The sequence below is a fragment of the Salvelinus alpinus genome, chromosome 3 (genome assembly GCF_045679555.1).
Source record: "Salvelinus alpinus chromosome 3, SLU_Salpinus.1, whole genome shotgun sequence".
NCBI classification, from domain to species: Eukaryota; Metazoa; Chordata; class Actinopteri; order Salmoniformes; family Salmonidae; genus Salvelinus; species Salvelinus alpinus.
Window position 1 is genome coordinate 954559 of NC_092088.1, and position 16871 is coordinate 971429.

At 46.6% G+C, this 16871-nt stretch overlaps 1 protein-coding gene across 4 annotated transcripts in view; it reads right to left on the minus strand.

Annotated features, from left to right (window-relative positions):
• The window catches only part of LOC139569906 (kelch domain-containing protein 3-like), a 124430-nt gene that overhangs the window by 81880 nt on the left and 25679 nt on the right, over positions 1–16871 (minus strand). For all 4 annotated transcript variants that reach the window (XM_071391232.1, XM_071391233.1, XM_071391235.1 and 1 more), the window contains exons 3-5: positions 15663–15839; positions 15334–15449; positions 15164–15235 (exon numbers count right to left, since the gene is read on the minus strand). In XM_071391232.1, the coding sequence (XP_071247333.1) occupies positions 15164–15235; positions 15334–15449; positions 15663–15839 (365 nt within the window). The remainder of the gene's footprint in view (positions 1–15163; positions 15236–15333; positions 15450–15662; positions 15840–16871) is intronic.

Genomic DNA, 16871 nt, shown 5'->3' on the forward strand with positions numbered 1-16871 from the left:
CTGGGATGCGAAGACCGACAACCGACGATATATTCTATGAGAACTTGTGAACGGATCATTGCTAGAAGCCCATTTTCAAGTCTTGCCATAGATTTTCAAGCAGATTTAAGTCAAAACTGTAACTCGGCCATTCACTGTCTTCTTGGTAAGCAGCTCCAGTGTAGATTTGGCCTTGTTTTTTATGTTATTGTCCTGCTGACAGGCGAATTCATCTCCCAGTGTCTGGTGGAGAGCAGACAACCAGAAAATCATTTTCCAGACAATTTTGCCAGGGCTTAGCTCCATTCAGTTTCTTTTCTATCCTGACAAACTCCCCAGTCCTTAATGATTACAAGCATACACATAACATGATGCAGCCACCACTATGCTTGAAAATATGGAGAGTGGTACTCAGTAATGTGTTGTATTGGATTTACCTCAAACATAACACTTAGTATTCTGGACAAAAAGTGAACTGCTTTGCCACATTTTTTACAGTACTACTTTAGTGCCTTGTGGAAAACAGGATGCATGTTTTGGAATATTGTATTTCTGTACATGCTTCCTTCTTTTCACTCTGTCAATTAGGTTAGTATTGTGGAGTCACTACAATGTTGTTGATCCATCCTCAGTTTCCTCCTATCACAGCCATTCATCTCTGTAACTGTTTTAAAGTCACCATTGGCCTCATGGTGAAATCCCTGAGAAATCCCTGGTGAAATCCTCTCCGTCAACTGAGTTAGGAAGGGCGCCTGTATCTTTGTAGTGACTGGGTGTATTGATCCACCATCCAAAGTGTAATTAATAACTTCACCGTGCTCAAAGGGATATTCAATGTCCGCCTTTTTTTATTTTACCCATCTACCAATAGCTGCCCTTCTTTGCAAGACATTAGAAAACCTCCCAGGTCTTTGTAGTTGAATCTGTGTTTGAAATTCACTGCTCGACTGAGGGACGTTACATTTAATTGTATGTGTGGCGAACAGAGATGAGGTAGTCATAAAATCATGTTAAAAAAACATTATTGCATACAGAGTGAGTACATGTGACTTAAGTCCATTTTTACTCCTGAACTTATTTATGTTTGCCATAAGAAAGGGGTTGAATACTCATCGACTCAAGACATTTCAGCCTTTCATTTGTAATTCATGTGTAAAAATGTCAAAAAGCATAACTCCACTTTGACATGGGGTAGTGTGTAGATCAGTGGATAGTGACAAAACAATTACAATACTAACATCCGTTTGGATATTTGAATAACTGTGCACATCCCTAACCAGAACGTAAACAGCGCCCTCTAGTGGGGAGCGATTTCAAACAGGTGCACTGCCACACCACAGCAAGACAGGTGTGTGACTGACTACTACCTTGCTATGATTTCTGAAGGAATTGCTCTTAAAGCTGCAATATGTCACTTTTTGGGCAACCGACCAAATTCACATAGAAATGTGTGTTATAGATCTGTCACTCATTGAAAGCCAGTCTAAGAAGCTGTAGTGCTGTTCTATGGGCACCATTTACAGTATATGCTTCCCGTTCTTAAGTCTCGTTTTTGCGTCATTTCTTTCAATTTTGTACACCAATTCCAAACACAAATATACAATAGTTTTGCTTATGGAAAATATATCTCACAGTAGCTTAGAGGGTTGTGGTAAACCGTGGGGTGTTGGGTTGACACAGAGACAGGGAGGTATTAGTCTGCAAAAACAACTTTACTAAGACAGAAAATAAACATAAAGAAAATCACTTAGGTTTGGCTTGGTCCTTGTCCTCTACTTTTGCTCTGTGTCGGTCTCTCCTGGTTCTCTCTCGCTGTGTGCCACATTGCTCCTTGTTTTGGGCCTCCACGGCTGGTTGGCACTTTCCCCTAATTACCTCCACTTGCATCTGTCCGTGTCGGGGTGCCCAGCTCCCGTATTCCCAGCAGAGGGAGCCAACGTCACCTCACATACCTCCCCTCTATTACCATCCCCCGGGGTAGACCTACTGGGATACCACATATTCTACACTATACTTGCTTGTTTTGTCACATAAACTGAAATAAGACAAACTATTAGAATTTTTGCAACCAGGAAATGGTGGAGTGATTTCTGCATAGTGCATCTTTAAACTGAATGTAAATATTGACATACGGCGCCGGAAAGAGATGGCCGCCTCGCTTCGCGTTCCTTGGAAAATATGCAGTATTTAGCTTTTTTATGTGTTATTTCTTACATCGGTACCCCAGGTAATCTTAGGTTTCATTACATACAGTCGGGAGGAACTACTGAATATACGATTAACGTCAACTCATCATCGTTCCTACCAGGAATATGACTTTCCCGAAACGGATCCAGTGTTTTGCCTTCCACCCAATACAATGGATCTGATCCCAGCCGGCGACCCTGTGCGACGCCGTAAAAGGGGCAAACGAGGCGGTCTCGTGGTCAGGCTTCGGAGACGGGCACATCGCGCTCCACTCCCTAGCATACTACTCGCCAATGTCCAGTCTCTTGACAATAAGGTTGATGAAATCCGAGCACGGGTAGCATTCCAGAGAGACATCAGGGATTGCAACGTGCTCTGCTTCACGGAAACATGGCTAACTCAAGAGACGCTAACGGAGTCGGTGCAGCCAGCTGGTTTCTTCATGCATCGCGCCGACAGAAACAAACATCTTTCTGGTAAGAAGAGGGGCGGGGGGGTATGCCTTATGATTAACGAGACGTGGTGTGATCATCATAACAACACACAGGAACTCAAGTCATTCTGTTCACCTGATCTAGAACTCCTCACAATCAAATGTCGACCGCATTATCTACCAAGGGAATTCTCTTCAATCATAATCACAGCCGTATATATTCCCCCCCAAGCAGACACATCGATGGCCCTGAACGAACTTTATCTGACTCTTTGTAAACTGGAAACCACACACCCTGAGGCTGCATTCATCGTAGCTGGGGATTTTAACAAGGCTAATCTAAAAACAAAACTCCCTAAATTCTATCAGCATATCGATTGTGCTACCAGGGCTGGGAAAACCCTAGATCATTGTTATACTAATTTCCGCGACGCATATAAGGCCCTCCCCCGCCCCCCTTTCGGAAAAGCTGACCACGACTCCATTTTGTTGATTCCAGCCTACAAACAGAAACTAAAACAACAAGCTCCCGCGCTCAGGTCTGTTCAACGCTGGTCCGACCAATCTGAATCCACGCTTCAAGACTGCTTCGATCACGCGGATTGGAATATGTTCCGCATTGCGTCCAACAACAATATTGACGAATATGCTGATTCGGTGAGCGAGTTCATTAGGAAGTGCATTGACGATGTCGTACCCACAGCAACGATTAAAACATTCCCAAACCAGAAACCGTGGATTGACGGCAGCATTCGCGTGAAACTGAAAGCACGAACCACTGCTTTTAACCAGGGCAAGGTGACCGGAAGCATGACCGAATACAAACAGTGTAGCTATTCTCTCCGCAAGGCAATCAAACAGGCTAAGTCCCAGTACAGAGACAAAATCGAGTCGCAATTCAACAGCTCAGACACAAGAGGTATGTGGCAGGGTCTACAGTCAATCACGGATTACAAAAAGAAAACCATCCCCGTCGCGGACCAGGATGTCTTGCTCCCAGACAGGCTAAACAACTTTTTTGCCCGCTTTGAGGACAATACAGTGCCACTGACACGGCCCCCTACCAAAACCTGCGGGCTCTCCTTCACTGCAGCCGAGGTGAGTAAAACATTTAAACGTGTTAACCCTCGCAAGGCTGCAGGCCCAGACGGCATTCCCAGCCGCGTCCTCAGAGCATGCGCAGACCAGCTGGCTGGTGTGTTTACGGACATATTCAATCAATCCTTATCCCAGTCTGCTGTTCCCACATGCTTCAAGAGGGCCACCATTGTTCCTGTTCCCAAGAAAGCTAAGGTAACTGAGCTAAACGACTACCGCCCCGTAGCACTCACTTCCGTCATCATGAAGTGCTTTGAGAGACTAGTCAAGGACCATATCACCTCCACCCTACCGGACACCCTAGACCCACTCCAATTTGCTTACCGACCCAATAGGTCCACAGACGACGCAATCGCAACCACACTGCACACTGCCCTAACCCATCTGGACAAGAGGAATACCCATGTGAGAATGCTGTTCATCGATTACAGCTCAGCATTTAACACCATAGTACCCTCCAAACTCGTCATCAAGCTCGAGACCCTGGGTCTCGACCCCGCCCTGTGCAACTGGGTCCTGGACTTCCTGACGGGCCGCCCCCAGGTGGTGAGGGTAGGTAACAACATCTCCACCCCGCTGATCCTCAACACTGGGGCCCCACAAGGGTGCGTTCTGAGCCCTCTCCTGTACTCCCTGTTCACCCACGACTGCGTGGCCATGCACGCCTCCAACTCAATCATCAAGTTTGCGGATGACACTACAGTGGTAGGCTTGATTACCAACAACGACGAGACGGCCTACAGGGAGGAGGTGAGGGCCCTCGGAGTGTGGTGTCAGGAAAATAACCTCACACTCAACGTCAACAAAACAAAGGAGATGATTGTGGACTTCAGGAAACAGCAGAGGGAGCACCCCCCTATCCACATCGACGGGTCAGTAGTGGAGAAGGTGGAAAGTTTTAAGTTCCTCGGTGTACACATCACGGACAAATTGAATTGGTCCACCCACACAGACAGCGTTGTGAAGAAGGCGCAGCAGCGCCTCTTCAACCTCAGGAGGCTGAAGAAATTCGGCTTGTCACCAAAAGCACTCACAAACTTCTACAGATGCACAATCGAGAGCATCCTGTCGGGCTGTATCACCGCCTGGTACGGCAACTGCTCCGCCCACAACCGTAAGGCTCTCCAGAGGGTAGTGAGGTCTGCAGAACGCACCACCGGGGGCAAACTACCTGCCCTCCAGGACACCTACACCACCCGATGTCACAGGAAGGCCATAAAGATCATCAAGGACAACAACCACCCAAGCCACTGCCTGTTCACCCCGCTATCATCCAGAAGGCGAGGTCAGTACAGGTGCATCAAAGCAGGGACCGAGAGACTGAAAAACAGCTTCTATCTCAAGGCCATCAGACTGTTAAACAGCCACCACTAACATTTAGCGGCCGCTGCCAACATACTGACTCAACTCCAGCCACTTTAAAAATGGGAATTGATGGAAATTATGTAAAAATGTACCACTAGCCACTTTAAACAATGCCACTTAATATAATGTTTACATACCCTACATTACCCATCTCATATGTATATACTGTACTCTATATCATCTACTGCATCTTGCCATCTTATGTAATACATGTACCACTAGCCACTTTAAACTATGCCACTTTATGTTTACATACCCTACAGTACTCATCTCATATGTATATACCGTACTCTATACCATCTACTGCATCTTGCCATGCCGTTCTGTACCACCACTCATTCATATATCTTTATGTACATATTCTTTATCCCTTTACACTTGTGTGTGTGTATAAGGTAGTAGTTGTGGAATTGTTAGGTTAGATTACTTGTTGGTTATTACTGCATTGTCGGAACTAGAAGCACAAGCATTTCGCTACACTCGCATTAACATCTGCTAACCATGTGTATGTGACTAATAAAATTTGATTTGATTTGATTTGAAATATCTCATGTCAAACTGTTTGATACAGGAGATGAACTACACAGGGTAGCCTAATTAATGAACAACTTCAACACCGGCCCCCTTCAAACACCGGTCCCCTTCAACACCGGCCCCCTTCAAACACCGGCCCCCTTCAAACACCGGCCCCCTTCAAACACCGGCCCCCTTCAACACCGGCCCCCTTCAACACCGGCCCCCGTCAACACCGGCCCCCGTCAACACCGGCCCCCGTCAACACCGGCCCCCTTCAAACACCGGCCCCCTTCAAACACCGGCCCCCTTCAAACACCGGCCCCCTTCAAACACCGGCCCCCTTCAACACCGGCCCCCTTCACCGGCCCCTTTCAACACCGGCCCCCTTCAACACCAGCCCCCTTCAACACCAGCCCCCTTCAACACTAGCCCCCTTCAACACTAGCCCCCTTCAACACTAGCCCCCTTCAACACTAGCCCCCTTCAACACTAGCCCCCTTCAACACTAGCCCCCTTCAACACTGGCCCCCTTCAACACTGGCCCCCTTCAACACTGGCCCCCTTCAACACTGGCCCCCTTCAACACTGGCCCCCTTCAACACCGGCCCCCTTCAAACACCGGCCCCCTTCAACACCGGCCCCCTTCAACACCGGCCCCCTTCAACACCGGCCCCCTTCAACACCAGCCCCCTTCAACACTAGCCCCCTTCAACACTAGCCCCCTTCAACACTAGCCCCCTTCAAACACTAGCCCCCTTCAAACACTAGCCCCCTTCAAACACTAGCCCCCTTCAAACACTAGCCCCCTTCCACAACCTCCATAGTGTCTTCCTGGTCTCCCTACCTCGTCATCCAGTGATCACCTGAACTAGAATGCCCAGGTACATGCTCTCTAAGTCAAATGCATAGTTAACCTTTCACGAGTATCAATCCCGGATCCGGGAGCACCCCAAACCCCCCACACACTGATTAGCATAGCTAGCATAGCTTCACAAGTAGATAGTAGCATCTAAATATCATTAAATCACAAGTCCAAGACACCAGATGAAAGATACAGATCTTGTGAATAAAGCCACCATTTCAGATTTTTAAAATGTTTTACAGGGAAGACAAAATATGTAAATCTATTAGCTAAACACGTTAGCAAAATACACCACTATTCTAACTCCATCAGTTTCTTACTCCTTCAGGTGCTATCACCAATTCGGCTCAACTAAGATATTGATATCCACTAACCAAGAAAAAACCTCTTCAGATGACAGTCTGATAACATATTCATGGTATAGGATAGTTTTTGTTAGAAAAAAGTGCATATTTCAGGTAGAAATCACAGTTTACAATTGCACCGACCATCACAAATCGACTAGAATTACTAGATAGAGCAACGTGTATGACCAATTTACTCATCATAAAACATTTCATAAAAATAGACAAAGCATAGCAATGGAAAGACCCAGTTCTTGTGATTTCAGACCATATTTCAGATTTTCTAAGCGTTTTTCAGCGAAAACACAATAAATCGATAAGTTAGCATACCACATGTGCAAACGTTACCAGAGCATCGATTCCAGCCAAAGAGCGCTATAACGTAATCACCGCCAAAATATATTAATTTTTTCACTAACCTTCTCAGAATTCTTCCGATGACACTCCTGTAACATCATTTTACAATATACATATACAGTTTGTTCGAAAAGGTGCATATTTAGCCATACAAAACCGTGGTTACACAATAAAAATACTAGGAAATCAAGCCTCAATATGTCTGACGTCATCTATCAGAGTGATCTAGTTTAATTGAAAGCTAATCATATACTTGACTAAAAAATACAGGGTAGACAGGAATCGAAAGACAAATTAGTTCTTAATGCAACCGCTGATTTACATTTTTAAAATTATCCTTACTTTTCAATACAGGGTTCGCCAAGTGAAGCTATACCAAACAAAATGGCGAAATATGCGTTTAAAATATTTCGACAGAAACACGGTTTATCATATTAAATATTGCTTACTTTGAGCTGTTCTTCCATCATATTCTTGGGCAATGTATCCTTTCTTTGTTATAAACGTCTTTTGGTCGATAGATGTCCTCTGTCCTTCGAAATGTCCACCACCAACGACCGACACCCCAAAACGTGTCCAAAGTTTCAGAGTGCACAACAAATAAATTCCTCAAAATCGCACTAAACGGATATAAATTGCTATAAAACGGTTCAAATTAACTACATTATGATGTTTTTAACAACTATAACGACTGAAAACATGACCGGAGAAATATTGCTGGTTAGACAACGATCTGGAACGAGGCAAGTCCGATGGCCTTCACGCTTCAGGCGCACGACGAGAAAGGGCGGTCCCTATACATTTTGGTCTTTTATAATGGCTGTGAATGTCCCATCGATTTCATTCAAAACGTGATGACGTACAGACACCCAGAGGAAGACGTAGGCAGTGTCGGTTTCTTCATAGCATTCACTGTCGCCTTAAAAACAGACTCCAGATCAGAGGTAAAGATTTCTGAAATCTGAACCCTGTCATGAAAAGTGCTGTAGAAATTGTTCTGTACCACTCAGAGACAAAATTCCAACTTCTATAGAAACTAGAAGGTGTTTTCTATCCAATAATAACAATAATATGCATATTGTACGATCAAGAATTTAGCACGAGGCAGTTTAATTTGGAGACCCAAATATGCTAATTCGGAACAGCACCCCCTGTAGTCGCAAGAAGTTTTAAACTACAGTGTTTGATGGCATGTACAACACAAAGATGAACCTCTGGTAGTGGTGTGTGGGGACTATTGAAGTAATAGTGAATAGCTTAGGGCATAATGTTTAACAGACAGTGTAATGTGAACGGTTAGCCTACAGTATTGAGTGGATGAAAACATGGTTGACAAAAGGCCCAGTCTCCCGTTTCCCTGTACTGTCCTCACCAAAGTGCCTGTGACACATGCCAACCAATCATTCCACAATGACTTGTATTTGTCCTCTAGGGTTCCAAGATACACAACCAGTCACATGAAGCAGTTAGAAATGGTACTTTAGCTGGAGTTACAACAGCAGATACAACACCAGTCATAAGGTCAAGTCAGACAGTAGGCTACAGGACATGCAGGGTATGATGCTCTACTAAACCAGTCGAGTGACCTTGGAGACCAACAACTTTCAACATGTCAACAGACTGAAGAACGACAATGACAAGAAACCTGCACAGTGCCTAACTAAATAGCACCAGGCCACTTCCCTCACGGTGCCTAACTAGGCTAACTACAAGGCACCAGGCCACTTCCCTCACGGTGCCTAACTAGGCTAACTACAAGGCACCAGGCCACTTCCCTCACTAGGTTAACTACAAGGCACCAGGCTACTTCCCTCACGGTGCCTAACTAGGCTAACTACAAGGCACCAGGCCACTTCCCTCACGGTGCCTAACTAGGCTAACTACAAGGCACCAGGACACTTCCCTCACGGTGCCTAACTAGGCTAACTACAAGGCACCAGGCTACTTCCCTCACGGTGCCTAACTAGGATAACTACAAGGCACCAGGCTACTTCCCTCACGGTGCCTAACTAGGCTAACTACAAGGCACCAGGCTACTTCCCTCACGGTGACTAACTAGGATAACTACAAGGCACCAGGCTACTTCCTTCGTACCATTAAGATTGTGCATAAGAAGAGAGAGGAGAGCATTGCCAAGGATGAAACAGCAGTGTGGTTTGACATGGTCAGCTCAACTAGCAGCAAGATCTCACAGAAGTCTTACTTCAGTATTCAACATTTGTCCATGTCGGGGGTTAAGGTTGTAAAAACAGAAATATCTTGCCCCTAGTGGACGGTATTGAAGGCCGGGAGACCTGGACAAATGTTGAATAGTGAAGAGTATCTGGTGTAATCGTGTTGCTACCAAGGGGGATACAAGGCACAACGAGTTAACCCTAACCCAAGGCACAACGAGTTAACCCTAACCCAAGGCACAACGAGTTAACCCTAACCCAAGGCACAACGAGTTAACCCTAACCCAAGGCACAACGAGTTAACCCTAACCCAAAGCACAACAAGTCTTATGGCTTGGGGGTAGAAGCTGTTAAGAAGCCTCTTGGACCAAGACTCCGCGCTCCGGTACCGCTTGCCGTTCGGTAGCAGAGAGAACAGTCTACGACTTGGGTGGCTGGAGTCTGACAATTTTCAGGGCCTTCCTCTGACACCGCCTGGTATAGAGGTCCTGGGTGGCAGGAAGCCAAGTGATATACTGTACGCACTAGTGCCTTGCGGTCAGAGCAGTTGCCATATCAGGCAGTGATGCAACCAGTCAGAATGCTCTCGATGGTGCACCTGTATAACTTTTTGAGGATCTGGGGACCAATGACAAATCTTTTCAGTCTCCTGAGGGGGAATAGGTTGTGTCGTGCACTCTTCACGACTGTCTTGGTGTGCTTGGACCATTCTAGTTTGTTGGTGATGTGGACACCAAGGATCTTGAAGCTCTCAACCTGCTCCACTACAGCCCCGTCAATGAGAATGGGGGCGTGCTCGGTCCTCCTTTTCCTGTAGTCCAGAATCATCTCCTTAGTCTTGATCACGTTGAGGGAGAGGTTGTTATCCTGGCACCACACGGTCAGGTCTCTGCCCTCCTCCCTACAGGCTCTCGTCGTTGTCGGTGATCAGGCCTACCACTGTTGTGTCATCGGCAAACTCAACGATGGTGTTGGAGTTGTGCCTGGCCATGCAGTCATGAGTGAACAGGGAGTATAGGAGGGGACTGAGCACGCACCCCTGAGGGTCTCGTGTGTTGAGGATCAGCGTGGTGGATGCGTTGTTACCTACCCTTACCACCTGGGGGCGGCCCGTCAGGAAGTTCAGGATCCAGTTTCAGAGGGAGGTGCTTAGTCCCAGGGTCCTTAGCTAAAGTGATGAGCTTTGAGGGCACTATGGTGTTGAACGCTGAGCTGTAGTTAATGAATAGCATTCTCACATAGGTGTTCCTTTTGTCCAGGTGGGAAAGGGCAGTGTGGAGTGCAATACAGATTGCATCTGTGGATGTTGGAGGGTATGCAAATTGGAGTGGTTCTAGGGTTTCTGGGATAATGGAGTTGATGTGAGCCATGACCAGCCTTTCAAAGCACTTCGTGGCTACAGACGTGAGTGCTACAGGTCGGTAGTCATTTAGGTAGGTTACCTTAGTGTTCTTGGGCACAAGGACTATGGTGGTCTGCTTGAAACATGTTGGTATTACAGACTCGGACAGGGAGAGGTTGATAAGGTCAGTGAAGACACTTGCCAGTTGGTCAGCGCATGTCCGCGGTGCACCTGGTAATCCGTCTGTCCCTGCGGCCTTGTGAATGTTGACCTGTTTAAAAGGTCTTACTTACATCGGCTACGGAGAGCGTGATCACACAGTCTTCCAGAACAGCTGGTACTCTCATGCATGCTTCAGTGTTATTTGCCTCGAAGCGAGAATATAAATTATTTAGCTCGCAAGGTAGGCTCGTGTCACTGGGCAGTTCGCGGCTGTGCTTCCCTTTGTAGTCTAATAGTTTGTAAGCCTTGCCACATCCGACGAGCGTCGGAGCCGGTGAAGTATGATTGAATCTTAATCCTGTGTTGATGATTTGCCTGATTGATGTTTTTTTTGGAGGGCATAGCGGGATTTCTTATAAGCTCCTTGAAAACAGCAGCTTTACTGTACATGTTGTATATATAATTTTCCAAAAATAATGTATATATTATGTAACTTCTGAATTTTCCCCTATCGCTCTATAAAATGATACAGTTTCACCCTGCCCCCACCCTGTAGCGATATCGTTTTCAGCCGGCTAGGTATCGGCAGGGTAACAGTATAATGTAGTGTACACTTCTGTCCCTTTTACTGCTTGGCTGACTCCCAGAGGATGTTTAAGGGCCTTTCTGTTATGTCCACTCAATAAAACTGGACTAGTAACACCAACTCCCAGGAAGTGAAATGGTCTCAAACTGGACGAGTAACGCCAACCCCCAGGAAGTGAAATGGTCTCAAACTGGACTAGTAACGCCAACCCCCAGGAAGTGAAATGGTCTCAAACTGGACTAGTAACGCCAACCCCCAGGAAGTGAAATGGTCTCAAACTGGACTAGTAACGCCAACCCCCAGGAAGTGAAATGGTCTCAAACTGGACTAGTAACGCCAACCCCCAGGAAGTGAAATGGTCTCAAACTGGACTAGTAACGCCAACCCCCAGGAAGTGAAATGGTCTCAAACTGGACTAGTAACGCCAACCCCCAGGAAGTGAAATGGTCTCAAACTGGACTAGTAACGCCAACCCCCAGGAAGTGAAATGGTCTCAAACTGGACTAGTAACGCCAACCCCAGGAAGTGAAATGGTCTCAAACTGGACTAGTAACGCCAACCCCAGGAAGTGAAATGGTCTCAAACTGGACTAGTAACACCAACCCCCAGGAAGTGAAATGGTCTCAAACTGGACTAGTAACACCAACCCCCAGGAAGTGAAATGGTCTCAAACTGGACTAGTAACGCCAACCCCCAGGAAGTGAAATGGTCTCAAACTGGACTAGTAACGCCAACCCCCAGGAAGTGAAATGGTCTCAAACTGGACTAGTAACGCCAACCCCCAGGAAGTGAAATGGTCTCAAACTGGACTAGTAACGCCAACCCCCAGGAAGTGAAATGGTCTCAAACTGGACTAGTAACGCCAACCCCCAGGAAGTGAAATGGTCTCAAACTGGACTAGTAACGCCAACCCCCAGGAAGTGAAATGGTCTCAAACTGGACTAGTAACGCCAACCCCCAGGAAGTGAAATGGTCTCAAACTGGACTAGTAACACCAACCCCCAGGAAGTGAAATGGTCTCAAACTGGACTAGTAACACCAACCCCAGGAAGTGAAATGGTCTCAAACTGGACTAGTAACGCCAACCCCCAGGAAGTGAAATGGCCTCAAACTGGACTAGTAACGCCAACCCCCAGGAAGTGAAATGGTCTCAAACTGGACTAGTAACGCCAACCCCCAGGAAGTGAAATGGTCTCAAACTGGACTAGTAACACCAACCCCAGGAAGTGAAATGGCCTCAAACTGGACTAGTAACGCCAACCCCCAGGAAGTGAAATGGTCTCAAACTGGACTAGTAACGCCAACCCCCAGGAAGTGAAATGGTCTCAACCTGGACTAGTAACGCCAACCCCCAGAAAGTGAAATGGTCTCAAACTGGACTAGTAACGCCAACCCCCAGGAAGTGAAATGGTCTCAACCTGGACTAGTAACGCCAACCCCCAGGAAGTGAAATGGTCTCAAACTGGACTAGTAACGCCAACCCCCAGGAAGTGAAATGGTCTCAAACTGGACTAGTAACACCAACCCCCAGGAAGTGAAATGGTCTCAACCTGGACTAGTAACGCCAACCCCCAGGAAGTGAAATGGTCTCAAACTGGACTAGTAACGCCAACCCCCAGGAAGTGAAATGGTCTCAAACTGGACTAGTAACGCCAACCCCAGGAAGTGAAATGGTCTCAAACTGGACTAGTAACACCAACCCCCAGGAAGTGAAATGGTCTCAAACTGGACTAGTAACGCCAACCCCCAGGAAGTGAAATGGTCTCAAACTGGACTAGTAACGCCAACCCCAGGAAGTGAAATGGTCTCAAACTGGACTAGTAACGCCAACCCCAGGAAGTGAAATGGTCTCAAACTGGACTAGTAACGCCAACCCCCAGGAAGTGAAATGGTCTCAAACTGGACTAGTAACACCAACCCCCAGGAAGTGAAATGGTCTCAAACTGGACTAGTAACGCCAACCCCCAGGAAGTGAAATGGTCTCAAACTGGACTAGTAACACCAACCCCAGGAAGTGAAATGGTCTCAAACTGGACTAGTAATGCCAACCCCCAGGAAGTGAAATGGTCTCAAACTGGACTAGTAACACCAACCCCAGGAAGTGAAATGGTCTCAAACTGGACTAGTAACGCCAACCCCCAGGAAGTGAAATGGTCTCAAACTGGACTAGTAACACCAACCCCCAGGAAGTGAAATGGTCTCAAACTGGACTAGTAACGCCAACCCCCAGGAAGTGAAATGGTCTCAAACTGGACTAGTAACGCCAACCCCCAGGAAGTGAAATGGTCTCAAACTGGACTAGTAACGCCAACCCCAGGAAGTGAAATGGTCTCAAACTGGACTAGTAACGCCAACCCCCAGGAAGTGAAATGGTCTCAAACTGGACTAGTAACGCCAACCCCCAGGAAGTGAAATGGTCTCAAACTGGACTAGTAACGCCAACCCCCAGGAAGTGAAATGGTCTCAAACTGGACTAGTAACACCAACCCCCAGGAAGTGAAATGGTCTCAAACTGGACTAGTAACACCAACCCCCAGGAAGTGAAATGGTCTCAAACTGGATTAGTAACACCAACCCCCAGGAAGAGAAATGGTCTCAAACTGGATTAGTAACACCAACCCCCAGGAAGAGAAATGGTCTCAAACTGGACTAGTAACGCCAACCCCCAGGAAGTGAAATGGTCTCAAACTGGACTAGTAACGCCAACCCCCAGGAAGTGAAATGGTCTCAAACTGGACTAGTAACGCCAACCCCCAGGAAGTGAAATGGTCTCAAACTGGACTAGTAACACCAACCCCCAGGAAGTGAAATGGTCTCAAACTGGACTAGTAACGCCAACCCCCAGGAAGTGAAATGGTCTCAAACTGGACTAGTAACACCAACCCCCAGGAAGTGAAATGGTCTCAAACTGGACTAGTAACGCCAACCCCCAGGAAGTGAAATGGTCTCAAACTGGACTAGTAACGCCAACCCCCAGGAAGTGAAATGGTCTCAAACTGGACTAGTAACGCCAACCCCAGGAAGTGAAATGGTCTCAAACTGGACTAGTAACGCCAACCCCCAGGAAGTGAAATGGTCTCAACCTGGACTAGTAACGCCAACCCCCAGGAAGTGAAATGGTCTCAAACTGGACTAGTAACACCAACCCCCAGGAAGTGAAATGGTCTCAAACTGGACTAGTAACACCAACCCCAGGAAGTGAAATGGTCTCAAACTGGACTAGTAACACCAACCCCCAGGAAGAGAAATGGTCTCAACCTGGACTAGTAACGCCAACCCCAGGAAGTGAAATGGTCTCAACCTGGACTAGTAACACCAACCCCCAGGAAGTGAAATGGTCTCAACCTGGACTAGTAACGCCAACCCCAGGAAGTGAAATGGTCTCAACCTGGACTAGTAACACCAACCCCCAGGAAGTGAAATGGTCTCAAACTGGACTAGTAACACCAACCCCCAGGAAGAGAAATGGTCTCAACCTGGACTAGTAACGCCAACCCCCAGGAAGTGAAATGGTCTCAAACTGGACTAGTAACACCAACCCCCAGGAAGTGAAATGGTCTCAAACTGGACTAGTAACGCCAACCCCAGGAAGTGAAATGGTCTCAAACTGGACTAGTAACACCAACCCCCAGGTAGAGAAATGGTCTCAAACTGGACTAGTAACACCAACCCCCAGGAAGAGAAATGGTCTCAAACTGGACTAGTAACACCAACCCCCAGGAAGTGAAATGGTCAGAGGTTAGGGTTGGGTAACTCACCCTTGCGTTGACTAGTGACCAGGCCATGGTGGTGGTGTCCAGCTTGTGAATGTCATTAGAGAAGCAGTCAGCCTGGAAGAGAGAAGAGAACAGGGGAATGTCATGGTAACGCCAAACAGAGGAGCTTCCCCAGGACACACGGGTCAGGGTTAGAGGTCAAGGATTCTTACCAGCTGCTCATACCCTCCAAAGATGTACATGGCCTTCCCCAGGATGCAGGCTGAGTGGCCGTCTCTCGCTCCCGGAACCGTCCCAGATATCTTAGGGGTGAACCACCGGTGGTTGTCTGGGGACCAAACAGGCATGTTAACCTAACAGCAGGCACGTTATCCAGGAGATACTGTTCTAGAGACTGCAGCTGTGGATACACCAAGTGGAAACATCTAACCCACATTGCTAGCCAGGCAGGTGTTCGGTCGACTTTATTCCATCCAACAACGGGTGGATCTCCACTTCTAAATCAAGCTGACATACAACACAAACCATCAGGTGTACTTACTGACGTGGAAGGCATAGAGGACGTTGCAGGCCCCCTCCGTGTCGTTACGACCCCCCCAGATGTAGATGGTATCTTCCAGCAGTACGGCTGTGTGACCGTAACGCATGTAGGGGACATCCCTGGCATGTTCCCTACCACCTGTTCTCACTGGAGGCAACTTCATCCACCGCAGAGAAACTAGAGAGGAGACCGAGACACTGGTATTACTACAGAGACACTAGTATTACTACAGAGAGACACTAGAATTACTACATAGAGACACTAGTATTACTACAGAGAGACACTAGTATTACTACAGAGAGACACTAGTATTACTACAGAGAGACACTAGTATTACTACAGAGAGACACTAGTATTACTACAGAGAGACACTAGTATTACTACAGAGAGACACTAGTATTACTACATAGAGACACTCGTATTACTACAGAGAGACAGAGAGACACTGGTATTACTACAGAGAGACACTGGTATTACTACAGAGAGACACTAGTATTACTACAGAGACACTAGTATTACTACAGAGAGCCAGACACTCGTATTACTACAGAGAGACACTAGTATAACTACAGAGAGACACTAGTATAACTACAGAGAGACACTAGTATTACTACAGAGAGACACTAGTATAACTACAGAGAGACACTAGTATAACTACAGAGAGACACTAGTATAACTACAGAGAGACACTAGTATAACTACAGAGACACTAGTATTACTACAGAGACACTAGTATTACTACAGAGACACTAGTATTACTACAGAGACACTAGTATTACTACAGAGACACTAGTATTACTACAGAGACACTGGTATTACTACAGAGATACTGGTATTACTACAGAGGACAGAGAGCCACTAGTATTACTACAGAGCCACTAGTATTACTACAGAGAGACACTAGTATTACTACAGAGACACTGGTATTACTACAGAGAGACACTAGTATTACTACAGAGACACTAGTATTACTACAGAGACACTGGTATTACTACAGAGACACTGGTATTACTACAGAGACACTGGTATTACTACAGAGACACTGGTATTACTACAGAGACACTGGTATTACTACAGAGACACTGGTATTACTACAGAGACACTAGTATTACTACAGAGACACTAGTATTACTACAGAGACACTAGTATTACTACAGAGAGACACTAGTATTACTACAGAGAGACACTAGTATTACTACAGAGAGACAC